This window comes from Suillus subaureus (genome assembly GCF_016647635.1).
Source record: "Suillus subaureus strain MN1 chromosome Unknown BJ212scaffold_51, whole genome shotgun sequence".
NCBI classification, from domain to species: domain Eukaryota; kingdom Fungi; phylum Basidiomycota; class Agaricomycetes; order Boletales; family Suillaceae; genus Suillus; species Suillus subaureus.
Window position 1 is genome coordinate 44,135 of NW_024538607.1, and position 25,561 is coordinate 69,695.

The 25,561-nt window shown below is 48.5% G+C and overlaps 9 protein-coding genes across 9 annotated transcripts; 4 read left to right on the forward strand and 5 right to left on the reverse strand.

The window, feature by feature from the left end:
* Positions 1-13: 13 nt before the first annotated feature.
* Positions 14-917, reverse strand: BJ212DRAFT_1486214 (uncharacterized protein; the record flags this gene model as incomplete). Its single annotated transcript, XM_041341095.1, has 6 exons — positions 14-147; positions 202-394; positions 462-506; positions 561-708; positions 768-789; positions 842-917. 6 exons carry the CDS (start codon positions 915-917, stop codon positions 14-16), a joined length of 618 nt encoding a protein of 205 aa, XP_041187351.1.
* Positions 918-1,006: 89 nt separating this feature from the next.
* On the forward strand, positions 1,007-3,147 carry BJ212DRAFT_1390812 (uncharacterized protein). The gene is made up of 11 exons (XM_041337003.1): positions 1,007-1,094; positions 1,146-1,364; positions 1,417-1,556; positions 1,606-1,696; positions 1,744-1,841; positions 1,899-1,974; positions 2,027-2,119; positions 2,172-2,228; positions 2,277-2,338; positions 2,392-2,637; positions 2,695-3,147. Exons 2-11 carry the CDS (start codon positions 1,227-1,229, stop codon positions 2,918-2,920), a joined length of 1,227 nt encoding a protein of 408 aa, XP_041187352.1. The 5' UTR covers positions 1,007-1,094; positions 1,146-1,226; the 3' UTR covers positions 2,921-3,147.
* Positions 3,148-3,571: 424 nt separating this feature from the next.
* Positions 3,572-4,826, forward strand: BJ212DRAFT_1390834 (uncharacterized protein). The gene is made up of 6 exons (XM_041337004.1): positions 3,572-3,914; positions 3,968-4,072; positions 4,123-4,321; positions 4,372-4,442; positions 4,497-4,592; positions 4,643-4,826. The coding sequence occupies exons 1-6, from the start codon at positions 3,810-3,812 to the stop codon at positions 4,760-4,762; spliced, it is 696 nt and encodes a 231-aa protein (XP_041187353.1). The 5' UTR covers positions 3,572-3,809; the 3' UTR covers positions 4,763-4,826.
* A 74-nt stretch (positions 4,827-4,900) lies between these two features.
* BJ212DRAFT_1486217 (Spc98 family-domain-containing protein) lies at positions 4,901-8,764 on the reverse strand (the record flags this gene model as incomplete). Its single annotated transcript, XM_041341096.1, has 13 exons — positions 4,901-5,347; positions 5,399-5,438; positions 5,493-5,578; positions 5,627-5,654; positions 5,707-6,095; positions 6,124-7,302; positions 7,353-7,454; positions 7,506-7,570; positions 7,617-8,082; positions 8,131-8,163; positions 8,217-8,334; positions 8,390-8,575; positions 8,604-8,764. The coding sequence occupies 13 exons, from the start codon at positions 8,762-8,764 to the stop codon at positions 4,901-4,903; spliced, it is 3,300 nt and encodes a 1,099-aa protein (XP_041187354.1).
* Positions 8,765-9,167: 403 nt separating this feature from the next.
* BJ212DRAFT_1283287 (mitochondrial genome maintenance MGM101) lies at positions 9,168-9,990 on the forward strand (the record flags this gene model as incomplete). Its single annotated transcript, XM_041331749.1, has 5 exons — positions 9,168-9,372; positions 9,425-9,572; positions 9,624-9,752; positions 9,802-9,879; positions 9,933-9,990. The coding sequence occupies 5 exons, from the start codon at positions 9,168-9,170 to the stop codon at positions 9,988-9,990; spliced, it is 618 nt and encodes a 205-aa protein (XP_041187355.1).
* Positions 9,991-14,999: 5,009 nt separating this feature from the next.
* On the reverse strand, positions 15,000-15,245 carry BJ212DRAFT_1229116 (uncharacterized protein; the record flags this gene model as incomplete). The annotated part of the gene is made up of 1 exon (XM_041329476.1): positions 15,000-15,245. A coding segment is annotated over one exon (246 nt), but the record flags the coding sequence as incomplete, so codon positions are not given.
* Positions 15,246-15,820: 575 nt separating this feature from the next.
* On the reverse strand, positions 15,821-17,086 carry BJ212DRAFT_1542147 (uncharacterized protein; the record flags this gene model as incomplete). The annotated part of the gene is made up of 2 exons (XM_041341850.1): positions 15,821-16,247; positions 16,326-17,086. The coding sequence occupies 2 exons, from the start codon at positions 17,084-17,086 to the stop codon at positions 15,821-15,823; spliced, it is 1,188 nt and encodes a 395-aa protein (XP_041187357.1).
* Positions 17,087-17,420: 334 nt separating this feature from the next.
* On the forward strand, positions 17,421-18,896 carry BJ212DRAFT_1542150 (methionyl aminopeptidase; the record flags this gene model as incomplete). The annotated part of the gene is made up of 8 exons (XM_041341851.1): positions 17,421-17,483; positions 17,633-17,893; positions 17,944-18,092; positions 18,142-18,241; positions 18,296-18,500; positions 18,555-18,604; positions 18,657-18,725; positions 18,780-18,896. The coding sequence occupies 8 exons, from the start codon at positions 17,421-17,423 to the stop codon at positions 18,852-18,854; spliced, it is 972 nt and encodes a 323-aa protein (XP_041187358.1). The 3' UTR covers positions 18,855-18,896.
* Positions 18,897-18,937: 41 nt separating this feature from the next.
* Positions 18,938-25,176, reverse strand: BJ212DRAFT_1486223 (nucleoporin subcomplex protein binding to Pom34-domain-containing protein; the record flags this gene model as incomplete). Its single annotated transcript, XM_041341097.1, has 4 exons — positions 18,938-19,444; positions 19,496-23,766; positions 23,819-25,077; positions 25,139-25,176. 4 exons carry the CDS (start codon positions 25,174-25,176, stop codon positions 18,938-18,940), a joined length of 6,075 nt encoding a protein of 2,024 aa, XP_041187359.1.
* Between the last annotated feature and the right edge of the window lie 385 nt (positions 25,177-25,561).

Here is a 25,561-nt window from a genome sequence, read left to right on the forward strand (position 1 = left end):
CAATTCCTCACACCTAGACAACAACGTTCTTCGCGAGAAATTCGGTCCACTCCTTTTCTCCCCAAGAGCTAGAGACTTGATTGGCAATCAAACCGTCCCAGAGAGCGGTGGGAGAAACATGTACACCATTCTGTCTGGCGAACTTGACTGCACGATGAAAGGTATGAGACACCAACCCACCACAAAAACGTGAAAACACACTAGTATATTTAAGATCATCTGTAACTCCAACTCCGCCATTCGGAGTAGGCTTCAACTTCAGAAGATCCTTGAACATCGCCACCTGCTCCTCTGTGATTACCTGGGCAGCGATGCTGGCCAATTTCTCACGAATCTGCAGAGGAGTCAAGTTGGAAGATGGACCATCGAAGAATCCGGCCTGTTGCTTGAAAAGCTGCGTTACAAGTTGATTTAGTTTAGTGGAAGTTACCTCAACTTCAGTGATTACAAGTGATGCTTACTTCGAGGGAGAATGTCCAGAATTTCTCTGGAGCAGCACGCACAACCTAGATCAAATCACCATTACAATCATCTGGAGTGTATCGGTTTAAAGCGCTTACAGCAAGTCCAGCTTCATGAGTATAGGTCGAAGTTGCATGCCAAGGCTGAACTTGGAGCCTCATGATGACTTTTACTTTGCCATAATATGGACCTCCCACGTCCACCAGAGGCTTCAAAATGCTATCGATAGCAAGCGATAACTTTGCGCTGTACGATTAACAGGATTAGTGAAGCAGCTCTTCAGATCGGTGTCTGTGGATGTCAACCTGAATGGGCAAACGTAGTCCACTGGACCCCTCGTTAATTAACTACAAGGCACTTGACCAATTTGGTGACTCACGGAAGATCTCAAGGGTGTGCGGGGAATCGTAAGCACCCGCGATAATAGTCGGTCGAAGGGAAGGTTGAAGAGCCATGATACTCGAGTGTTGAAACAAGTTTGTCGACGTTCAGGATATCACTTATGACAACTTCAAGTTATACTTAGGAGTTATCTATCACGTGATCATTAACACTGTAACGTTAACTTCAACGTCAAAAGAGAAGAATCCCAACAACGAGTCTAAGAGAAGACCTCAAATCTGCTGCTCGAGGTAAGTTCCTAATCGTTACATCTTTCACTTTGACCGCTGAAATTAAATAAGCCTAGCATTAAATCAAAAACAGTTCCAGGATTTGCTTATAGTCATCTTGGCCAGTCCTGCGTATATTATCAAACCTAAAACATGGCGATGACCTTCTCGACCTTCATAATGACACTCGGCGAGACAATACAGTCAGAAAATGGACCTAACTTGGCCTACCTTCTACGCCCAACCAGTCCTCACGGGAAGGATCTCGTCAAGGAGTTTCGTAATCCTACAGTGCGTCTTTGACCCTTTCGGAACACTGTCGACGTTCAGAGCAAATTTCCAGCGCGAAGCTCTCATGTCGCGCTACGGTGGATGTATTGAGAGCCCATGGGACGACATCGCTGTCAGATATGTTATGGTCACCACACACATCGCCCGCAAACGCGCTGGGGAGGCATTCAATGAGCAGTCGCAGCTTGTTTCGTGTGTATCTTTGTACTGCTAGACACCTCCTTAGCTCACTCATCCACAGCCAGTTCTTCCGTTACTTCATCAACAATACTGGATGGACACTTCCTGCGCTGTTCTCGATGTTGAGAGACCTGCGAGATCTTGCCTTTGACGTGAGACGTCGCGTATCTACTTCTTGAACTCTTATTGAATGCTGTAGGCCGACAACTACGCAAAATACAATAATCAGAAAAGCGAGTGTATGGAGAGCGCTGCTGGCGTTGTTGTCAAGGCGTTCAGCAACTGCATGACAGACAGGTGCTGTACCTGTTAATTTGATCCCATATTTTTGACAGGTACCTAATACCTCGCTAGAACTTCGCCACCGAGTGAATCTCGTAAATGGGGAGTCTACTACGTTGTCGGACTCGTGTTAAAATGCTACTTCCGAGTCCGTTCTCTTCGTTCATTTGGCGCTTGCATTGCCCTCTGAAAATTTCTAGGTCAAACGAATATCTTTGTCGAAAAATATCCTCAGAGCGCTCAATGCTAATCCTGATATACCACCTCTCTCAGAGTATCCACGCTCACATCAAGTACGTTCATATAGTACTCATTTTTGAGGACCCTGATGTCACGATTTGTAAGGTCACCTACCGCTACTACCTGGGCATGCTAAGTTTTCTGAATGAAGATTATAATAAAGTACGGGCCTAATCATGTTGCGACGTCATTCGGGCTCAGGTGTTGTAGTCCGAACAGGAACTAACACTGGCTTTTTACCAATGCTATATCCCGGCACATAGTAATCAAGAGTAAGCAATGTTATTCATCGGCCGGTGCTTACAAATTGACGCCCGGGTATTAGACGGATACTGATGTACTTACTCCCGCTGCGTGTTCTTCGTGGGCACCTCCCAACCAGAGATCTGATGGACAGGTTCCCCGTGCTTGACGAGTTGTTCACGCCATTCATCGCTGCTATACGTGCTGGTGATATATCTGCGTATGATGCAGCACTGGACAAGTGGGAACGGCGCCTGCTCGAGCTCAACCTGTGGTTGACACTGGAACGAGCTAGAGAACTATGTATCAGGGGTCTGTTTAGACGCGTGTACGTAGATCACTGGCGAGCAATGACGTGGGATATGCACTAATTACCTTCATTAAGCTGGGTGGCAACCGACCAAAACACGCGGATACCTGTCTCTATGTTCCACTGCTCGTTACGATTAAAGGGGATCGACGTTTCGATGGAGGAAGCTGAATGCTATGTTGCGACTATGATCTACCAGGGATATATGAGAGGTTATATCTCGCATGAGAAGAAGATGGTCGTGTTGGCTAGTGCCAATGCATTTCCCAGAGTAGCGGATCGTTCTGCACCAGTATCCTAGATAATATTCAAGAACACAGCTGTCTTGTTGTATGCGTGATGTTCCTATACTAGTAACTGTTCATCAGGATGTTATGCTGAAGTTAGAACGTGAAGCTGTGAGGACAACAAGGCGCGGTGCAGCCTGTGCAGGACAAACGATGGCTTCCAACTTGCATATTCGAGAATCGATAGTATACAGCAGAAGCATATGATATTGATACGGTAGATTTCAATGTGCGATACTAGATGCAAAGGCAGTGTCTGAGACAGGTCCCGTCCAAGATGGCAGGTACTGCCGCATTGCACAGCATGGTTCAAATCACATGACCTTCTATCGGGAATGCTTGGTCACTTGCCACTGTCCATAACATTAATATTGACAATGACCTGGCACTGTACAGTCACAAACCAAAGCTTGCCATGGTAGGTATACCTGCCACCGCGAACACAAATTCTCCATTCGTCCACAGTCCAAATGCTATAAAGTGGCACAATTTTTCCTGATTTTGGTTTCTATCACCTCCTTTGATTGCTCCCACGCAAACTAAAACTACTAATCTCGTGACACTCTTCCCATAAATCCCCTCTCGCTTTCATACACACCCAAAGACAAACTACTATCATGGGAAACGGGCCATCCAAGTCACGATCACGGTCTACTAGGGGGCAATTTGGGGACTTCAGTGTTGATCACGTACACAATAGCAAATCACCCCTTGCTGGTCACACTAGTGACAGCTACCAATCGGCCCCCCCACCATATACTACCTCTGCCACATCAGAACCTGCCTGGTCTTCTGGAAACGACGCTGAAGGTATTTGATTCCTCCAAAGTCTCGCCACATTTTTAATTTACGATTTCACGACCAGCTTCTCGAGCAGCCCGAGCAGCGTATCTCCGCCAACCTATGCGTGCGGAATCATTGGAAGATGCGCTCGAGACGCTGCGCCATTATGATACAATTATTATCATGGACGATTCCTCGTCAATGGCTGGTTCGTTGTGGAAGGAGGTATGTCGTTTGCTTATGTTACCTGATGACGGTATTGAAATTGCCATGTCCAGGCAAAACAGGCTCTCGCAACACTCGCTGATGTTGCGGGTCAATATGATGCCAATGGTGTTGACATTCACTTTTTGAACCATTACGGAAGCATGACAGGAGTTACAGTAGGTACCTTATTTGTACATCACAAATTAGTACTAATCGTGCTTTGTAGGACTCTAAAACTATCCATGAACAATTCGCCAACCTCCAGCCTTGCGGCCCTACCCCTATTGGGCATCGTCTCGATGTAATCCTCGGCGATTATTTCCATAGCTTGGACGCTGCTAAAAGACAGGAGGATGCTGGTGACTATTATGCGCGCAAGCAAATCAAGCCCGTGAATGTGATTATTATCACTGATGGGGCACCAAGTGAGTCCACACAACGGCTAATAGTTAAGTCCTCTGACCTGTTCACGTAGCGGACGATCCCGAGAGTGTGATCGTCTCTTTTGCTAAGCGACTCGATGCTGATAAGTGGCCACTTGCACAGGTGACTACACATTACTTCTTTACTGCACTAGTTACCGACAATGTTTTTGCGCAGGTTGGGATACAGTTCGTTCAGATAGGGAATTCGAGACGCGCAACCCAGTTCCTTGTAGAGTTGGATGATAACTTGATACAAACACATCAAATACGAGTATGTCACAGTCTTACATATTAAGATATTATTTACTAAAAACCCGTCAGGATATTGTCGACACAACACCCTATATCGGCCAACTGAATGCTGAGATGCTAATTAAAATTCTCCTCGGTGGCATCAATCGTCGCGTGGATACCAAGGGTGGTGCTGCGGTCATGTATTAGGAAGTTTTGAATTACAAAGTGGCGAGATATCATATCTTATGTGAAGCTTGGATTTTGTTATCAGCTCGGTAACCCACGAAATTACACTATACTATCTATGTATATAGCGTTAGTAATTGATGAGTATTGTATATTGAACTACGAATCCCAGTCTTCCAGTGCAAATGCGAGAGCCCCGAAAGCGGGCGCAGCTCTGGACATACTTCCCGCCCAGGCCTCACTCCCCCTGCGAACAAAACGCACAACATCATCCAGTTCCGATGACAGTTTATCCAGGTGATCTGGGAGATCACCCTCGTAGCTCGTCACCGAGGCAGCCAGAGAGAACGAAGGCTCAGGTGCATTGCCCACTGTCTCGTCATGGTTATCATCATCGTCACTTTCATCATCTGAGATGATCTCCGGGGTAGAGAAACCAATGACGTCTCGACGAATCCGTCTCTGGCGACGACTTCGGTGACGTTTCATAACGATGGAGAGCTGTGAGATATCATGGGTGTTGTCACCTGAAAACGAGACGAAAATATTGCTGAAATGCAGACACATGTCAAGTGCTGACAAGACAGCACGATGGAGGGCAGAAGTCTTGAACAGTCGTGAGCGCGACGAACAAGACGCAAATAAAAATGGACACACTTCGGGATGAAGCAGACAACCGCGTTGGATTGTATCCAAGCTTTAATGGCACATGTGAGTAAAATTATTGTAGAGCAGGTGCGAACAGCCTTACTGGTCGTTATGTATCTTGATCATCTCATCAAGGGACTCTGCCCGCTTGAAATTCTCGTGGAATATCGCTAACTGAGAGTACAGGACCTTGATAGATGGTCAGAGCCGCATTGTTTCGACAGCCAGGAAGCTTACGTGAGTTGTCAGGAAGTTCAACAGCGTGCTTGCAAGCAGTAGAGTCAGCGAATAGCCGTCGCAACACTAAATGGACGCACTTGATGAACCACGATAACTTGCCCCTCATCGCATAAAATACCTTCAACTCATGCTTCATATGCCGTCCACTCCTTATCTCGCCCCGCACAAGGATGCGCTCCAAAACATTTTTCGCTCTCCGTATTTGCAGAAGAAACGCGAAGATCGATCCGTAGATCGAGAACACACGCGGCGTGAAAATATACGCCAATAGAAAAGGCACCGCGTATTCGACAAGTAGACCATCAAGAGCTTTCACCGTCTGTGCAATGACGGTGGCTTTGCTTCCTCGATAGGAGAGGCGAACAAGGGAAGTCTCGATGTACTTTGTGGCGTTATTGGCATCTACAACGTCCCTAAATGCACTGTTCAGGAAGTGGAAGTCTTGCCAGTGTTGCTGGCTGTTCATCTGGTGATCTGCATTAGCACCTGCATACTGGGATAGATAAAACACTTGCCTTTGCAAAAAGGACATCGGCGAAATGGCCGATGATGTCTCCTCTGGTCATCAGGTATAGCCCTTCGATGGCCGCGATGTGCCGTGAAAGATCGCAGTCCTCGGTTAGCACCTGGGTCAGTTGAGATCCCGAGGAAGTGTAATAAGGAGCGATCTTGTCAAAGATAAGGTGAGCAAGGCCCTCTGGATCTGAAGCATCCCGTTTGTGCTGTCCTATCAGCGTTGCGAGTGATGGCCAGTGAACATCGCTATCTGCACCATCCAGCAAAGGGATCCCTAAGACCCGCAGCAGGCCAACTGCTTTTCCGGTCTCGAGTATACGATCAGCTATACGTTCCAGAAATACCGGGACGGAAAGTGCCTTCATATCTCCTGTGGGCGCTTCAAAGTCACTCCAAGTCCGAAGAACATATCCATCTGCCCAGAAATCAGGGTCCATAAGTGGGAGCTCGTGATCCTCGATGAAGAACTCTTCATCTAGGGTCTGATTATCAGAAGCTTCCCACGTGTCCCGCACTGGCATCCCATCACCGACCCAACGGCCCACCATCGCCCAAACAGGCTGTGCGGACCTGACGAACACTTCAATGAGAGCTTCAGCGGCGATGTTGTTTCCTAGTGAAGACTGCTCCTCCACAGAACGCAGACATGTGTCTAGTAGATGGGCAGTAACAGCCGCTGGTGGCACGCGACTAGACAGGGATGCCAATAACCAGACCTCTTCGTCGGACGTATTATCCGATTGCATGACATAGCCCATCAGCTCTCGCAGAATAGCCAAAAGGAGGTCGAAGGTTACTGAAAATGCATCTCTGACGTCTTTTTCGAGACCCAGTAGACTGACGACCAGCCGGTTGCCAAGGCCAGCGTGAGCGCAACATATCCGTTCTTCTTTGTCGGCGCACCAGCGGTCGAATTTTTGTAGCTGAGAATCGACTGCATCCGCGAAAGCTTCGATGGTTTGCGAGCGCGTGTTGTGAGATAGAAGGTGCATTGAGCTCAGAGGTGGGTCAGAGGTTGAAAAAACATTGGAAAAAACCGTCGAGGTGAATTTTCTGATGTGAGACACGGTGCTAGCAAGTTGCGCAAAGGACGAGAGGATAGAAGTTTGAGATGCTAATGTCAAATGAGCGAGACGGGGAGCACTTGGTGATGGCCGCTGTATAAGATGAGAAAGGGAGTGTAAATTTGTACGCTGCAGGTACCTACCATGAGCGACGGAAATCTCGGGTTGCTGGTGATCATGAGGTTTTTGCGTCCTTGGAGGCACATGAGCACCTCACGAACAGCGTCATGCTCGTTGATGTATTTCTATAAGAGCGGTCAATTATTATCACTTGTTCTAACGTCGCAAAATCTGACCTCGCGTTCAGGCCCATCAATCAAAAGAGTTGTTCTTTCACCAAGAGCTCGGCTCAACGAAGGGCCTATAAAGTCATTAGCGATGAAAACCCCAGAATACAAGCAAGCTACCAAGCGTTGATGCATCACCCAGATTAAATGGCCGAGATAAATCGGCATCTGTTCGCCATTCTTCTCTCCAGTACTGTCGAGCTTGCAGTTCCTCCACAACCCTACGATGTTGGTATGAAAGACTCAAATTTGGCTGCCCATAAGATGAGACTCGTTCCACAGGACTAGGAGACGAGGGAGCATCTTCAGTGCAAGGAAGCGAATCATTATCATCCAAATCGTCCGAGTCATCATCCCAGGGTGAAAGTGAAGGAGTGCTACCATCGCTCGTATTTTCCCAACCTTCTACCGTGCTTCCTGAGGGCAAATCATAAACACCCTCCCAGTGTTGTCCTTCGAAGGGCTCCTCGGCCAGGATGTCCTTCCAGGTGAGAGAAGGTGGTGGCTCTGGCGGATTTCTGATCGCTTCAATATATGCATCTGCGTGCTTAAGAGTGGATTCCGCTGGTGCAGCAGACAGAAGTGCCTATCAAGCTGTTGGCTTCTCGACCGCATAACATAAATATGATCTCACAAGCAGTTGCAGGTGATCTGGAAGATGCGCGAGCTGCGAAGGAACCTTTCAGTATTGCACTTACACACAAGAACGAGGGACTCTACTTTGATGTCACCGTCGATATTGGTGAGTTTCTTCGCACTATCTTTCACTTTCCGGTACGATATCTCCAAAGCTTCCGCAAGGGTATCGTTGGACTGTATACGGGATTTTTCGAGGAAACTGAAGGAACATGCATTGGCTGAACAACACTTTCATATAAGACAATTATATGTACCCGTGAAAACGTCTGTCCATAGTAGCCATATCAGAGCTCGGACCTCCCTTCGTTGCCGTAGCATGCTCTAGGTTCCTAGAAACGAAATCCAAGGCAATACGAAAGTCCTCCTCATCGTTCTCTAAAGTGAGTCCAGTGACTTGTGTGATTAGCTTCTGGCACAAAGGCGCAAGTCGCGTGGATTGCCTGGTGGCCGGGCGTGAGATACGCGAACTTGGTCGAGAAACGCGTGATTGGGGTCGCAAGGACGCGCTTGAAACTGGTCTTGCGAATGACGCGCTGGATGGTGGGCGCTGGGATAAGCTGGAAGATGGACGTTGATGCAACGCGCGAGAGTGAGGACGGGCCGACAGTGTTGAGGACGGCTGTACTCATCGCAGTATCTGTCGTGCTCGCTGATGCCTACAACGAGCAGCCGTCGGCACTTTGCTTGTGCGAAGTTTGAAATTTAAAATCCCGTGACACTGTTGGCTCCTGTCATAAAAAGTTCCGTGCAGAGGTTGGTTTTAGCTAAATAATGTCGGCTTTGACCAACACGCATCGACTTATTTTACTGGGAATAAAGGCGACTCGGCAACCTTCCTTAGCACGGCCTTTTTTGTCTTCGAGAACGTACGCTGCATCTACGCGGACATGGACACCAAAAACGTCAACTCTATCCTCCAGCCCACCCAAAGTAGTGAAGGCAACTGCTAGTACGAGCGTAGCAGGTGCTGGCAACCCAGACATAACAGAGAACCTACCCAATACATCAGAAGAGATAGATGTTTCTGAAGCAATGAATAGAAGTGTTCCGCTTGAGACCGTGCCTTCTTCTGCATCTTTGTCTTCGCCTTTCCCTGGCGATTTTACAGCAGCTGGCGACGTTGGGTCTACTGATTGGTCAACAAGTTACCATGGACTCTCTACCCAAGCCTTCTCAAAGGATATCGCTAATATTCTGTTGGCTCCTGTGGATGACATGGATATAGAGATGAAGCCAGGTACCTTTCGAGTGCATAGTTTGCGATTTATATTCCTGAACATCATTCATAGATGGCTTGATTTACCTTCCAGAAATCAAGTATCGTCGCGTCCTCAACAAGGCATTTGGACCAGGCGGATGGGGACTCGCCCCTCGCAGTGAGACAAACGTCGGGCCTAAAGTTGTCAGCAGGGAGTATGCGCTTGTCTGCCAGGGCCGGTGTGTGTCTCCTTGTCTTGCATAACAATGTCTGAATCTGCTCTCCTGCAGCTTGGTAGCAGTTGCCCGCGGTGAACAAGAATACTTTGATCCATCCAATATTCCTACGGCAACTGAAGGCTGCAAGAGTAATGCTCTTATGCGATGCTGCAAAGATCTTGGAATAGCGAGCGAGCTTTGGTGAGTGTCATTACGGGTGTTTTGCCTCAGTCATTCAATCCTAATGCAGGGATCCGCGTTTTATTCGTGAGTTCAAGGCTAAGTATTGCGTTGAAGTGTTTGCAGAGCACGTCCCCACGAAAAAGAAGTCAGTAAATTTCTAAACAATCCTGCTATGGCTTGATGAAAGAACATCTCTAGGAAGAAATTGTGGAGACGTAAGGACCAGCCGAAATTTGATTACCCCTGGAAAGAGTAGACCTACACAGTATATAATCACGTTTTCGACCTTCAGGATGTCTCTTTTGCAGCACTGATGTGTATTATGAACTTCAAGATCATGAGGCAACCACAACCTGCCGTGTTGGCTGCTATTAGGAGGCACCTCGAGCTTCAGTGTGTGGTTTCTTTGTAGTGACATGAAATCATTGCCAATCGGCTTTCTTCAGTTAGCCGTCTCAAGTATCTACTTCCCAGCAACATGCGCCAATACTTGCTACAGCTTCGCTTTGACGCCAACTTGGAGCCTTTGGTATGCAGTGCGCATCTGAGAGCAAGATGCTTCGCTAATCCTTCTCTTCATTATTAATCCCAATTAAGTGGTCACCGCAAGCCTCGATGTGGTCCACTCAGGCTGAAGTGGTAGGCGAACACAGCAGAAAAACATGTATATGACAGAACATGTCCAACATAGGGTCTATGATCCTTAAGGCCTCAATCTGATTTGGCAGAAAAGGGGTAGGCGAGTGAACACAGCCGTGGTCGTCCTTGTCGGCAACTTGTACAGCTTCGTGTGATCCTTTTACAGACCTAGCAATTGGGCAGGCAGTTCCTCCTGTGGATATCTCAGACCACGGGCGTTAAGAAGAGATCGTACCTCATGATGCACTGGCAGAGAAATTAGGAACGTAACCTGCCCGAACAGCATTGTCAGAAGGAAAATGTCCAAATTTTGTCGAACTCGGTAGCTCAATTACCGCACACATATCCCATGGCTTATGAGTCTCCACTACCAACTGGAACAAAGGCCGCACTTACCTTGTATGGTAACGGTAGCAATATTCCTCTGTTTTCTAAGCACCATGATCATCACCTTCATTATTCGATATCCCATCACTTGTTGGGGTGAATTTTCAGGCGACATTCGGAAGAGAGTGGTGGCTATGTGTGCAGAGCCGATGACGACTTGACGCAAGGTACCGCGTTGACGAGAATGTCAGGGAGTTGAAGGAGTCCCAGAATGAAAAGCTCGAGTTGCAACTTTTTTTTTTTTTTTTTTTGCTTCAGATTTAGTCCTTTGGGGTCGTAGACCCTATGTTGGACATTGTCTTGTCATTAGCTATCTTTCATCTTTGGGGGGTTTGGATGCTTTTCATTTATGGTGCAGACATGTACTCTGTCACCGAGGTGAGCGGGCACGAAAGGAAAGCTGCGGGAGGAAGATGTGTTAGTAGGGGAGGTTGGTTATAGGGTTGTAGCTTTGTTGTCTTGTCTGGTTCGTTCTTCGATTTTGCTATGTGGTTCCTCTGTAATCGTGTCTTCTGTGGTTCCCGTCAGTGACAGCTTTGTTGGAGTGTTGATCCTTTCATGGGAGAGTGTATGGTTCGGGTTGGTATGTGTGGTTTGGGTATGTTTCCCTGTGACATTTTTACTGTGGTGTGTTATGTTCTTTTACATATGTTAATTCTCACCAAATATTGGCTTGAATCTTCCAGTGCTATTGATGTATCGGATGAGGTGTGGGGTGATTTTGTCGGATGTTAAGATGTGGGCTATTGACAGTGTGTCTCGACGTGCGGTGTTTGCGAAGATATGGTGTTCCTTTCGGTATTGGGGGCATTCGAAGATATAGTGGTGAACCGTTTCGTTCATGTTGGGACATATTGGGCAGTGCGGGGTGTCGGATTTGTTGATTCGATGGAGGTGATGATTCAGGGGGATGTGTTGAGTACGGAGCTGGATGTACATGCTGGCGTGTCATTTGGGTAAGCCGTTGGTGAGTTTGAGATATTTGGCGGAGGGCATTGATGGGTCGATATCGCGAGTTCGAGTGTAGCGTGGTGACTTTGTCCATAGGGTTTTCCAGAGTTCTTTTACCTTTATCTTCTGGGCGGCTCATAGCGCAGGTGCATTGCATAGGAGTGGCTTATCTCGTAGATATTTGGGTAGCTGACGTTTTGGGCTGCTGTTTTCGGGATCTTCTGCAGCTTTCTTGGCTTCACGGTCTGCTAGCTCATTGCCTGGTATGTTCTCGTGTCTGGGTACCCAATGGATGGTGAGATCGAAGTCTCCTTGTTCGTCCTGTCGTTTCGAAATCGATTTGATCATGTTGCTGAACTGTTCCGGAATGAAGTTGCTGCTGTCCTTGTTTGCTTTGGTTCTGCATACTATGGCTGCTTGGTTGTCGATTAGGATTGATGCTGGGTATGTCACATTTCGTTCTGTGGCTAAGAGGTGAGCTGCTAGCGTTAGGCCCAGTGTTTCGGCTTCGTATACTGTATGTTCTGCATCTGATCCTAGGTGGTAGTGTAAGATTCGCAGTTCCTGTCCTTCTCGTATCAGTATTGCTGCGGCTCCAATCCCTTCCTTGTATCCTGATCCGTCTGAGTATATGCGGATGATGTCCTTGAGTTGTTCATGCTCTTGTTTTGCGGCCTTCTTGTCCTTCGCTATCTGTGTCTTGTATGCTGGTTCTTCTGACGCTCTCGTTTGGTTTGATGAGTTGATCATTTCGACGTCGTTTGGGAAGATGTAGAAGGTGTGGAGTAGGTTGTGCAATGATGAACAGTGAGTCTGAACGTTGTGTCCTGCTATCCATTGGAGTTTGCTGTATAGCAGATGGGATTGGGGGAGGGTGGCTAGGCGGACGGTGGCTCGGTGACAAATCTTCTGTAGGAGTAGTGGTATTGGTAGGAGATTTGCGTGGGCTTTGAGCACGTCTGTTGGCGAGGTTCTCATGGCACCAGTTATACTTAGCGCTGCTATGCGTTGTATGGATGTGAGTCTTTTCGCTATTCCTTTGGAGCCTCTTTGGGTGACATTCACATTGGATCCTCGTCTGAATATCAGTTTGAACCATATGTCTGCACCGTATGCGAATTTTGGGACTGCCACTGTTAGGTAGAGTTGACGCATTAGTTTGGTTGGGATTCCCATGGTGGTTCTCGAGAGTCGTCGGATCTGTAGGACATATTCAGTTCCTTTCACTATCACATATGCTGCATGCTCTTTCCAGGTGAGTTCTTGATCCACAATGATTCCTAGGAAGCGGGTATGGTGCGCTAGTTGGATCGTAACTCCGTTGAGGATGATGGGACTTTGTTCCTTCGTTTTGCCGCGCGTGAAGTCCATGAGTGCAAACTTTGTTGTTTTGAACTTGGAGTTATGTTCTCTTGACCACTGATAGCCTCCATTTTTTCGTTCAAACATGTCTCGCAGGATTTCATGCGTCTCCTCGAATGTTTCGGCTGTGGCGATGTAAGCTGTGTCGTCCACAAAGGCTAGTGCAATTTCTTCCCTTCAGTTACCTATTCGTCCTCGTGCTACTTCAACTAGGTCGGAGTTGTATATTAAGTAGCATATCATCGATAGCGGGTCGCCCTGGCCTATCCCGTTTGTTACTGGAAACCATTCTGATGTGAAGTCGTCAAATTGTAGTTGGGTCCATCGTCCTGTGAGCATTCGTTCTGTGAATGAGATGAGTTCCATTGGTAGTCATCGACGTCGCATGTTGTGAATAAGGCGGCTGGTGACTGCATTCGGGAATGCTCCTTCAATATCTAGGAATAGTACTGATGCTACTCGTTTCGTTCGCCATGCATCCTTGATTGTTGCCTCGAGTAGGTGTACTGAGTCGGTAGTTGAACGTCCTGGTCGTCCTCCGAAATGGTTTGCTGGCAAAAGTTGGTGCTTTTCGAGGATGTTGGTGACTTGTTGGGTAACTATGGCTGTCAGTAGCTTACACATGGTGTTGATCAATGCTATGGGACGGTATGCCTTGGGTACGCTATAGTTGGCTTTGCCTGGTTTTCGTAGTACTATGGTTGTGAAGTCGTGCCATGGTTCATAGTACGTTTGGAGCATGAAAACTGCGTTGAAGATTCGCATTAAGTATGGTACGAGTGTGTTGGCATTTCGTTTGAAGACTATGTTGCAGATCCCGTCTGGTCCTGGGGCTTTGAATGGGCTTGTGTTCTTGATTGCTCGTTCGACGTGTTCTTCTGTGATGCATTCAAATGGAGTGATGGGTTCTGGGTACTCGAATTCCTCTGGAATGAAGTTGTCCGCCGGAGGTGGGGGGAAGAATGTCTTGGCTAGGAGCGTGCTCTTCTCATCGTTAGATATGGCCTCCATGGTTGTGCCATCTGCGTTCTTGGATTGTAGGACTGGTATTCGAGTTTTTCCGCCGTCGGTGCTGGGGGTGGTGACGTATTTGTTTGCTATCCAGAGTTCGCATTGAGTGGTTTCTTCGAGAAATTGAGTCCAGTGTTCTTTCTTGGCCTTGTAGATAGCTTCTGAGACTTGGTTTCTGAATTTGTGGTGTTCCTCATGTGATGGGTGATTTGGTAGCGCTCTGAATTTATAGGATAGGTCACTTAGCTCATGTTTGCGGTCTAGCATTTGGGACAGTTCCTTGGACCACCACCGCTTTGTGTGAGGATTCGGTTTGGATTTCGGTACGGTTTCGTCAACTACATCTTGAAGGACTTTTGTGAGGTGTTTTGCTGCGAGTTGGAATTCTTCAAGGTCGACTAGCGGTCTTGGCTCTGGTATTGTTGTCAGTTGCGAGTTGAGTTGCGAGTTGAATTTCTCCCAGTCCACGTCTTGATAGTTGTAGTTGGTTGTCATTGTAACTTGAGGGATATCCAGGTCGAGTGTACTGAGGATGGGGATGTGGTCCATTTTGGGGGGGCGTAGTCTTGGGGCTGTGTCGCATATTGTGAAGGCTTCAAGGGTGTGTTCGGTGCAGAAGACGTTGTCCGGTCGGGTCCAGTTGCCTGTGCGAGTTGATTGCAGTGTCGGTTTGTCCTTGACAAGGGCTTGGCACATTCCGTAGTCCGCCATGAGTTCAATCCAGGCCTGTGCATTTGCTTGTGCTTGTCGAGGCTCGCAGAGGTGTCAGTTCCGTTCTTCTTCCCATAGCGCATGGTGACAGTTGAAATCTCCTAGCCATAGAACATGATCATCGTGCATGGGCCGTATCGTGCGGATGTTACTATCGAGGTACCGATGGAGGGTTGGGGGAGTATCTTGCTTGTCGCTGTCGTTGTAGATATTAAAGATAGTTAGTTTGCCGAAGGATCCTGTGAATTGAATTATTACTACGTCAGCTGAGGGAAAAGGAAGTTGTCTCCAGCTGTTGGTGTTAATATGTTTATGTACTAGTGTTACAGTACGCAAGCGCTTTGCTTGTGTGTAGCGGTGCGTTGGGTATACAATGTGCCAGTCAGGGGTGGCTCTTGTATTACCTTTTGTGTCTATGGTGGGTTCTTGGATGGCTATGATATCCCAGTCGCGAGCTGTGCTTGGTCCACTGAGGATGCAGTGTTGAGCATCTGAGGAGGTGTTGAGGTTTTGCTGCCAGATTCGTAGTCGAGTCGTCGAGTTGTTCAGTGTGTTCATCATTTCCATGCGTCATAGTCTCGTTGACTGAACTGTATTATGTCTGACAGATTGAGTTGGGATGTGGGGGATTCGGATCTTTGGCATGTGGTCGTTCAGCTGGGTGTGAATCCTCTTGATGGTAGTCTGGTGCCTCTGGTTGGTGCTGCTCTTCTGGTTGGCGCTCTGTCACTGTTATCTCGATTGCCTTCATTCCTTGTTGAATAGTCGTCGAGTTGTTGTTGGTGTAGTTCATTATTCGGGAAGGTTGTTGGCGGCATTTTCTTGTACGGTGGTGGCTTGGACGGAGTTGTCGCATGGGTCCATTCTTCATCTGTAGGAAAGTATGGTAGCGTGTTATCTGGGTATCTTTTGTCAGTATCTTCGCATTTTTGAATAAAAGAAGGGCAGTCGCAGCTCCAGCTAGCATGGTCATCTGTGTTGCAGGCTGTGCAGAAAAACTTGTCTTTGGTCGGGCAGTCTGATGTTCAATGGTTGTTTCCACAATTTGCGCAGGTGTCTCCGTGGGCTATGCATTCCCTAGCTATATGACCAAAGTGTTGGCATTTCGCGCAGCGAAGTGGCTTGTGTCTGTTCTTCTTTGGCCAAAGGAGAAGGTGATCTATTGTGATGCCATCGTGTATTGCTAGGTTTGCAGTTTGAGGTTCTGTGAAAGTGATCATTAGGTGCGCGACTTTTTGAGAACTTGACCGTTTCTCTGCCAGTTTAACCCAGTGTGTTGATAGGATCGTTCCATTGTTCCATCCATTTTCGCTCTCCAGCTGCCGTGTGCTTTCAACATCAGTTGGGTTGTAGCTGACTGGTGTGAATGGGACAATCAGTGGGTAGGAGCGTTCTTTGAATGTCGCATCTGGGTCGAGGTTGCGCACTAGTTCGTCTTTGGTTCCAGGGTTGCTGTGGATGAAAGTTGCTGCTTCTTTAGTTGTCATTTCAATTATCATACTACCTTGCTTGAATTGTGTGACCGCTCACATGTCCAGTTTCGGTGATTCGTCGTTTGTGGCTAGGTTCTTGAGGGCTGTTTTGACGCGTTCAATGAGTTGTGCGTGGGATGAGTTGCCTGCTGCAAGTGGGCTGTTAGATGTGAAACCTATCATGATTTGCCTTTCCTTGATTGCTTCACGCGCAATGAGTTGCAGTCGATGGGCTTGAGTCTCTGTTTCCGGTTGTTGGCCTTGGCTTGTCATGACTGCAGCTGCATATGATGGTTTGGAGTTTGCGGATTCAGTTGCTTGCTTTGAGAGGGTGTCTACTGTCATTTGGATTTTCTCTAGTTGCAGGCTTTGGGAGGCCAATGTTGCGTTTATATCTGTGGATAATTTCATTAGTTTTTCTTCAGTATCTTGTAGCTTAGCTATGTGGGGAGATATCGCAGCTGTGACATGTCTTGCTATGATTTCAGTGGTTTCGTCTGTTACGACTTCCTTCAGAACAAAAGCCACTGCATGAATTGCTGTTTGTGCTGGGAGGGATATGCTGGTTAGCTGAGTTGTGTGTAGGAGTATTTCGGATATAGCATCTATTGTGTATGGTTTCCCACTGATAGCGAGGGCAATACGTTCCAAGTAAGCTTTGCCCGTCGTCGCATTGATAACTTCATTGTTCAGAGCTATGATCTCCGGAGTTGTCAATTTGGGTGGCGTGCGTCTGCTTTGTGTTGGTATCGCTGTTGCTGGTGCTGGGGTTGGAGGTCGGGAGGTCTCGGAGGTGTTATTGGTGGTGCTTGGTGCCATCATATCTCTCAGGTTTCGCGATCCGTTTCCTCTATTGCCCGCTGGGGCAGGTGCCGGTGCCATTATTATATGTATGTATAGTAGTAAAAAGGGTTTTGCGGTGTGTTGGACGCTTTGTTGACGCGCGTTGGGCGCGTGGGTTCCGGGGTCCTAGTCGGAGTGCCACTTGGTTCAGGTCCAAGGGGCGCTTGAGTTGCAACTTCCTGAGCCTGTCACGGTCAAAGACATACAACATAAATCGGGGCTTTGGGATTCTACTTGCCAGTGTTGTTGAAGATGTGTCTAGACTCTAAGTCATTCACTTAAGGAGTTGTTCCAGCATAACCACTGAGACATGCGGTTGAGCAACATAGCGGCTGAGTCCGGCCCGCCAGCCTTCTTCAATTTGTCACGGTTGGTTCGCTCATGCCAGTGTGTATGATCATGAACAAGTTGCTTCCCCCTCTTCGTTCTCCTCGTCTGCGCAATACCTCTGCAGTCGTCTGTCGCAGCTATTTGAAAAGATATGTAACAACATCACCCGCATTCGACTCTGATGAATCGCAGGAAGCCGAGGATTTTGGAACGTACAATGTCATCTTACCTGAGGAGCCGTTCGTATGGGGCGTCTCCCATATCATCCGACGTCCAGTTCCAAGTCATATTGTTCGACCAAAATACGCCGTGCAGAATGACCCCTCAATAGACCATGAACAGCAATATGAAGGAGACGGAAGAATAAATCTGGGTAGCATAGACGAGAAGCGCGTGCGAGCGGCTGCGACACTTGCTAAGAATGTGCGCCAGTATGCTGGCTCGCTTGTACAGGTGAGATTCATCGACTTTCACCATGCAGATGCAAGATAATTCGTCGGTAGCCGGGTGTGACCACCAATTCGATAGATGCTGCAATACACAACTTTATAATTGCGCATGAGGCATATCCTTCACCACTACTATACAAGGGCTTTCCCCGTTCATGTTGCACCAGTGTCAATAATGTTGTTTCGCATGGCATACCAGATGAGTGAGCGCGTTTTGTATGAACTGTCTTTTAAGACTCAACAAGATGACAGTCGACCTCTCGAGGACGGGGATATAGTTAACATTGATGTAACCATCTTCCTCGATGGCTATCACGGTGATACCTCTTCTACTTTCCTCGTCGGAGATGTTGTAAGAAACATTTTACAGAACAATTACATTCCTCGTGATTTACTTGCACGACAGGACGAACCTGGCCGAGACCTTGTGCAAATGACAAATACTGCGCTCGAGGCTGGTATCAACGCTTGTGGACCTGGTAGACCATTCAATGGCATTGGAAGGGCTATACATGAAATCGTTCGAAATACCTGTCATTCTGTCTGTCCTGCCTTCGCCGGGCACGGCATAGGGACCGTTTTTCACCGACCCCCTTGGATATACCACACTCGCAAGTCCACGTTTTGTTCCTATGTTAAGGATGTTTTTGAGATTTGCTTTGCAGTAAATGAAGAACCTGGCGTAATGCTTCCTGGACACTGCTTTACCATAGAGGCAAACAGCTCAGTGCATGTCGTGACCTACTGCTAACATTTGTTTCTTTCAGCCCTCTCTCATTCAAGGTTCTAATCCTAGCGTCTGGATTTTTCCAGACGGTTGGACTGCATCGACGGAGGTGTGATTGGTCTGCTATAAGCCCGAATATTTTTTTAACGGTTACCTTGAGCAGAATTGTGCACGAAGCGCTCAAGCAGAGCATATGATTCTCATCACTGAGACTGGCGTAGATGTTTTAACGCAGTAATTAATTAATTCACCTCCAGGACAAATTGGCAACGTGGAACATATAATGTTACTTTTGATACATCTACATAGTACCTAACCCATCTATGACGGTGTGGTCATTACCCACTCGCTCATAAACCTAAGCAGCACTTGCGTGAGGTCCCCCTTGACATTTCGTTTCTCATCGACACTCTTTTGTAGAATAGGCTTCGCTTGCTTCAGCAACTTCTCCAGATCAGTCGCCATCTCTCCCGGCATTCCCCTTCTAATTCGGTCTGTGAGTGCCCTAGATGGTCTTTTTGAGCTTTCTCGTATGTCAATGGTCTGTGAAACGTGATCCTCCGAGTCCATTTCAGCAGCGTCAAATTCTGGCTTCGAGAGCCACATTGCAAGTTGCGTTGCTGCATACACGAGCAATGCCTCCAATGTCTTTCGGGCAGTGAGCATGCCTTCCTGCACATCAAGCGGCGTTTCTTTGAGGGACGCAGGGGGGGCGATTGCTTGACCTGCTGGGCGATCGACGAGGTGTCGTAGGACATCAAGAGTGCAATTTGCGAGTTCAAGCAAGGTCCCCAAAGACGCTGGTTCCCCCGGTACCACCTTGGAATGCTGCAGGAAAACGGTAAACAAAGTTCTGCTTCAGAACGCGAAGCTACGCACAGGAACGATCACAGCTTCTTGAACGGGCCACTCTTCTTGTTCACCAAGAAGGACGTCATACGCTCGGCTGATGCTGACCAGCGTAGACACCACGGAGCTTGACAGCCTAAATAACCGATGAACAAGACGCGCAGTCAACGGATGTTTCTGCAGGTCGGCCATGTCCACTGATAGCAGGGAGGATGCAGCGGTAGGCTCCTTTTCCAGCAGTGCACGCTCTTCCCCAGTCACCGGTTCCAAGAGACTAGCGATGTGATTAGGGTGTGTCAACGCGTAGTTGAGTTGCTGAAGGAGCATGAGCGCGTGGGTTGTGAACACACGGAGGACCTTCACGACTGCTGGGTTTGGGGAGGTAGTAGGAGGAGCACTCTCCGCAAGCGCGTAAAAGAGGCCAACGACCTGTTCCATCTCCTCCAATAGTGGCAGTGTAATCGGATCACCGACACTCCAACTCAATGCCCGGATAATCTGCTTGCCATACAGCTGTACGAATCCACAGGCCTCTGCGTCGAAGAAGTGGTGTTGCCGCCTGAGAGCAGAGACAACGGCAGAAACTATAGCCATCATCGAGCAGTATGTCTTGTGTGCTGGGCTCCTCTCTCCAGGAAGCTCAGGTAACACAACATCGATCTGCCCTGAGCTTGCCGCAAGGCTAATCCCGTTGTTACTATATGCCGAAATGATGCCTTCACTGGCGAATCTTTCAGCACCGGATGGTATGCTTACTACAGCCATGTGGAATAGGAGGATGTGGGGCGCGTACAAAGGTTGCCTGCGTGTGCGAAGCAAGGGCAGATCTGTGAGGCCGATCACGTCTGTCCGAGTGAGTAACTCCAAGCTGGATTTGATGACATCTGTCTCTTGGCATCGAGTCAGCCACGTTAAAGATGAGACGTTGATATCAGGACGTGTGCATTGCTCGAAGACTGCAACCAGTAGCTCCATATCTCGATCGAGATCGAGATCAAGCCGTGTGCGTGCTGAGTCGAAGGTAAGACGGAGAGCGTCAATTACTAGGGGAAGCGTTGAGTCCACCAAACCAGAAACGGCAAGGCGCCTGCTAGCGGTAAGAACTTTAGGTCGCCTGGCAAGATTGCGGCACTGGCGAACACAGAAATAGATGACCTGAAGCAGGATTTGATGGAAGGGCACGGACATATGTCCCAAGAATGACTGAGAGGGAGGTTGCGCCTCATTTAACAGGACTTTGTGCATGTTATCCACGAGGTTCATGAAGGACGTGATGTGCTTGTCAGTATCCGAATCAGAAAACCAGACCACTTCAAGGATTGATAACAACAGGTTTAGTCGCGTGCCATGGAGTTTCGCCATCATGTCTCCCGACCTTTTCTCCAAGGCCAGGTCTCTGGATATCGTGGCGGAGAGTGATATGAGGTTCGACCGGATCTCTGGCACTGGTCGTACAAATGGCAATACTTGGTGCAAAAGAAACTGCCACGACTCCGTCAAAGCTGTCTGAGCATAAGTGAGGGAGAGATTGAGATTCAAAGACGCGATCCTCCTTTCCACTTCCTCCACTGCATTTGCCCTATCATCACCCGATGCACACTGTTGCAGACGACTGCGCAGAAGTGCTATGGAGAACGTAAAGTCATCGCCAAACTCCCGCTCGTCACTGAGATCCTGTGATTGTAGGTGAGTAAGGGAGAGACCTGGGAAGTCCTGCTGAAGCTGCGCGGCGACTTTGTCAGAAAGACCGGGGTCATATGAAGTGCTCTCTGCCTCCAGTATCAATTCATTGAGTTGATCTTCGGACTTGAATGACGGAGCTAGCTTGCTGTAACTCAAGGGCTTCTTCGCGGGTTCAGAGGGTCCAGGCTGCGGCTGAAGGAAAATGTCCTGTCCAATGACACGCACAGCGTATGACTTCACCATGTTGCGATACGACTGAATAGACACCGCTTCATGGAGGCTTGATCGACGCTCGTCGTCCAATATGATGAATGTCTCTGCCTCGTAGTCAGGGTCGGGACCGAGCTCCTCTTTAACAACAGCAACCACGTTGGTCCAAAACTCGTCATTACCACGAGTAGCATCAATGAGATTTTTGTGTTCAAGCCCGTGTTGCCACACGACATCAATGAAGCGAAACACTGATGCTAAGAGTTGAGGATTGGCTTCCCACAAGTCTTTCCAGCGACCAAGGGTCTCGTTGGCAACCTCGAGTGCGCTCATGTGCTTCTTCGAATCACCATCTCCTTGCGATTTAGCGTTCTCCTTGTTCTTGCTTTTGTTATTCGGAACCCGGAATTGTCCTGTAACGAAGAGGTTGGCTAACGCTGGTTCCTTATCAACGGCAAGGGCTATGAAGTTCCAAACAGCGTTGCGCAGGGCGAGATCTTCGTACGGGTGTTGTACGATTCGCACGAATGATGCGACAGTGGCTTCTGGATTTGAGAGATGACCAATGATTGTCGCAGGCGAGGGCTGAGTCACAGACAAGGATGCACACAGAGCATAGAGAACTCTGATCGACTCCAGCGGAACAGCTGTCCCAATATCCCGCCCTTTGACATAATTGGCCAGGACATCGACGGGGTCTATTCTGGATCTCGTAGAATCCGTGAACCCAGCGCCTCCCGCTACCCGTGCGCACAGAGCTTGCTCGAGAAGACACGGTTTCGAGGAATTGGGAATGGACTGCTTATAACTGAGGGTTAGCCTAGTGAGACTGAGGTGTGACTCCAGGAGGTAGATCAGACGTCTGGCGTCGCCATAGCGTCGCGAAGCGTAGAGGGTGCCGAGGATATGGGGGGCAACTGCTATCGATGATACAAGTGGGTTGATAGTTGACGTTGTAGCCTTATGAAGGAGGGCGTCGGCGACAGCTTGGCTCAGGGCAGGAAAGGGACGATCGCTCAAAGCAGGAGGAGATTGCTTGAGAACATAGCCATAAAACGAAGACACTCGTCGTCCAATCTCAAACCTGTCGCCGAGCTGGGCATACTTCCAACTCAGGTGCTCTACCCATATCTCCCCATGGACGAACACGGCTGCTCGGAGGAGAACTTCCTCTTTCACCTGTTTAAGGCGTTGATTGTCAGGTGGAATTGTGAGAACGGATGCAAATGCTTCATGGAGAAGTTGTTGGACAAGATTGAGCAATGCGAGAGTCATTGTATAGTGACCAGAGATCCGCTCTGCTGCAAGAGCAACTGCCGCGAAACCTGACGTCCGACTAGGGCCAAACAGCGCGCTGGTTGAACGGATATAGAGCCATACGCGCAGAGAGTATTTTGGCAGGGACAACAGTGCTGATAGAACGCTCATCGCAGATGTAATCAGCTGAGTTCGTGAAAAACTTCGAGCTTGTGAGCGACTGAGTGCTTCTTCCAGGATCATCGTCGTGAGATGGACGAGATCAGGCGGCTGATTGTCCGAGGAGTTGTTAGGATCACCGCTGCTCTCGAGAGACTCCAATAGCTCTTCCGCCAGCGCCTCGTTGTCTTGGATGACGCTGCGAATGAGGTCAAGAGCATCGGTCGCGAGTGCTTCATCGCCCCCCTCATCAATCTCCATCCCGACGTCTTCAAGCCTTAACGTCAAAGGAACAGATCCAGGGCCTGTACGGCCGAACGCAACGTCCTGGTATAGGTCCGCGGTGCCCGTATACATCCTCCGCCGAGTCACGTACTCAGTGAGCACGTCCAAAACTACCTTCCATCCGCTATGCTCATGTTGCCAACACACTGCAATGTGATCCCCACCGTCCCCACTCAACAGCCGACCCTTCGAGCGCGCAGGCATCACCGAGCTCCCAGGAAGGCGAATAGCACGTAGGTTTGTGTACGCAAGGGATGGACCGGCGGCTTGTGCTTTCTCATAGACAGCATTAGGGCCAGTGCAAGATGCCAGCGGGATGACCAGCGAGAAGGTAGGCAACTTATCCATGTAGTAAAATACATGCCGACTACAAATCTCACGGTCACCATCGTCACTTTCGTCAGCAGGAGGTTGGTTGGACGATGCCGCAGTGGATAGTGGATCAGTATCAATGAATCCAGACGCAGTCATTGCTCGAAGCAGGCGGACAAGCGGCCGGAAGTGAATTGGGAAGCGTGTTCGTGCAACATCAAATATGGCGCGACGTGCAAGGCCCTGCCGCCAATCCGACTGCCAGAATTGTCGGCATATCCCTGCTATAGATTGAGGCTCGCTGCGCCCAAACAGCGCAATCCATACTTCAACCAAAGAGTCAAAGTCGGGGATGAGTTCAACAGGAACCAGTTCAACCATTGCAATGACAAAGCCTAAGGAAGAACGATCTTCAGTGTGCTGTCACACGCGAAAGAATGTTGTCACCTTTGAGCACAGAGCGGAAAGCAATAGCATTTGGGTCTGTTACAGTCGACCCTGTCTTCCAAGCAACAGAGGTAACAAATAACGGAGAGGTTGTAAGGAGAGTCAACAAGAGCTTGAAAAGGGCTGCTTCTGGACTGAAAGCTGCCCGTGCCATAAGTACATGCGACGGCTCCCTTTCCTTAGAGCGATTGTGATGTGGATGCAGGGAGTCCAAGAACCCGCGATACGATTCTGGAATTTCTTTCAACGGACCAGCTTTGAAGGTCAACCGAGACAGAACGAAGGCCCATGCTAGGTGTGTGCATGCGTGCTGGCTAGACAAGTTGGATGTCACGATCTCATGAATCCGTCTGAGCGACTCTGGTGAAGAGGGATAGAACGTTTTGTCGGAAGGAGTTGCCGATATCTCTATTCCTCCATCCTCCGCCACTCTCTCCAACTCAAGCACCTCTACAGTGACGAGTATCCACAATGCTGCACAGTCGTGCTGCAGCTGATTTCCTTCATCATCTAGCAAGAGCGTCGAGTTTTTCTGCGAGGATCCAAGGTTCGTGTTGTAAGCAGCTTCAAATATTCGAACAACCAAAGGTCCATCACAAGGAACATACCCCCAGACTGTCCAAAAGAGGACCTCCAGCATCACAAGTTGCTCCTTCATGTTCTGTTTAGCCCAACGAGAGGCAATGCGCGCGTCGGCATGCAGAACATCCGGGATGTCCATTTCAGTTTTGTGAAGGTATTCTGTTATGAGGTCGAGTGCGAATTGATGACCGTCTTGTAGGATTTTGGGAAGACATTTCGTGGCAACGGCATGTATTGAGTCGCCAGTGTTCTCGTGGGCACGAAACAGTGGAATGAGAGCGCGCAATACGAAGAGGCGTTCGGAGTAGTAGAATGGCGTGATCGCTGTGATGAGCTCGTCCACAACACCTTTATCGGTCGAACCTCCATTGCTTGAGAGACCTTCATTGTATAGGAACGATCGAAGGAGAATAAACGACTGAATTTCATCAATCCCAAACCGAGCACTAATTGCAAGCGTGAACTCCCTCTCGACTTCATCTACTTGCAACAAAACACCATCCGCGAGCGTGACTGAGCCGGCCTCGACTGCTTTTCGTGACGCCGGCGTCGGCTTTCCGTACGGATTGGCAAAATTACGAAGTTGCGAAGAACGCGTAGATATGGTGTCGCACAGTTGGTCCGGGGACGAGCCCTCGAGTCTGCCAGAGAGGAAGGAATGTAGTTGCTGGTTCGTTCTGCACAGAACAACAGTCAGAGAAAAAAAGTGACATGGCGAACCAAAGGACAGAAACCTACACATCTATTAGAGTCGACCGCGATGGTTCTCCGGGCATTGTGAAACCTTGTAAGTCAGGGTAACTTGAAGGCCAGGACTTGTCTGCCTTCAAGTTGAAACAAGGACTTATTTGTTTTTGTTTGATCTAGAAGCTTTTACCACACAATTACAAACAACTTAACTGCCATCGAGAAGTGAGTAAATTTGCATTTTGCCACCTTTGCCACACCCCCGTGATTTCTATACTATTCAAACTACCAAAGTATACATTACGTACTGTATACTTCAGGCTTTCAAAGAAGATACTATAAACACCTTGGTGCATTACACACTAAATACCAGTTGACAATTGTATTGAATGTATCGGACCTCTCAGAGACTATCACGAGTGTCGGAGAGGACATGGGGCCAGTTCGTGTGCGATACGGCGACGAAGAGTGGTC

Excerpts from the sequence above, each read along its gene's own strand:
- BJ212DRAFT_1390812 (XM_041337003.1), top strand. The coding sequence starts at position 1,227 with ATGGCGATGACCTTCTCGACCTTCATAATGACACTCGGCGAGACAATA. Across the intron at positions 1,697-1,743 it reads TGCGAGATCTTGCCTTTGAC|GCCGACAACTACGCAAAATA; the intron begins GTGAGACGTCGC and ends TGAATGCTGTAG. Across the intron at positions 2,229-2,276 it reads TGAATGAAGATTATAATAAA|TCCGAACAGGAACTAACACT; the intron begins GTACGGGCCTAA and ends CAGGTGTTGTAG.
- BJ212DRAFT_1390834 (XM_041337004.1), top strand. The coding sequence starts at position 3,810 with ATGCGTGCGGAATCATTGGAAGATGCGCTCGAGACGCTGCGCCATTAT. Across the intron at positions 4,073-4,122 it reads GAAGCATGACAGGAGTTACA|GACTCTAAAACTATCCATGA; the intron begins GTAGGTACCTTA and ends CGTGCTTTGTAG. Across the intron at positions 4,322-4,371 it reads TATCACTGATGGGGCACCAA|CGGACGATCCCGAGAGTGTG; the intron begins GTGAGTCCACAC and ends CTGTTCACGTAG.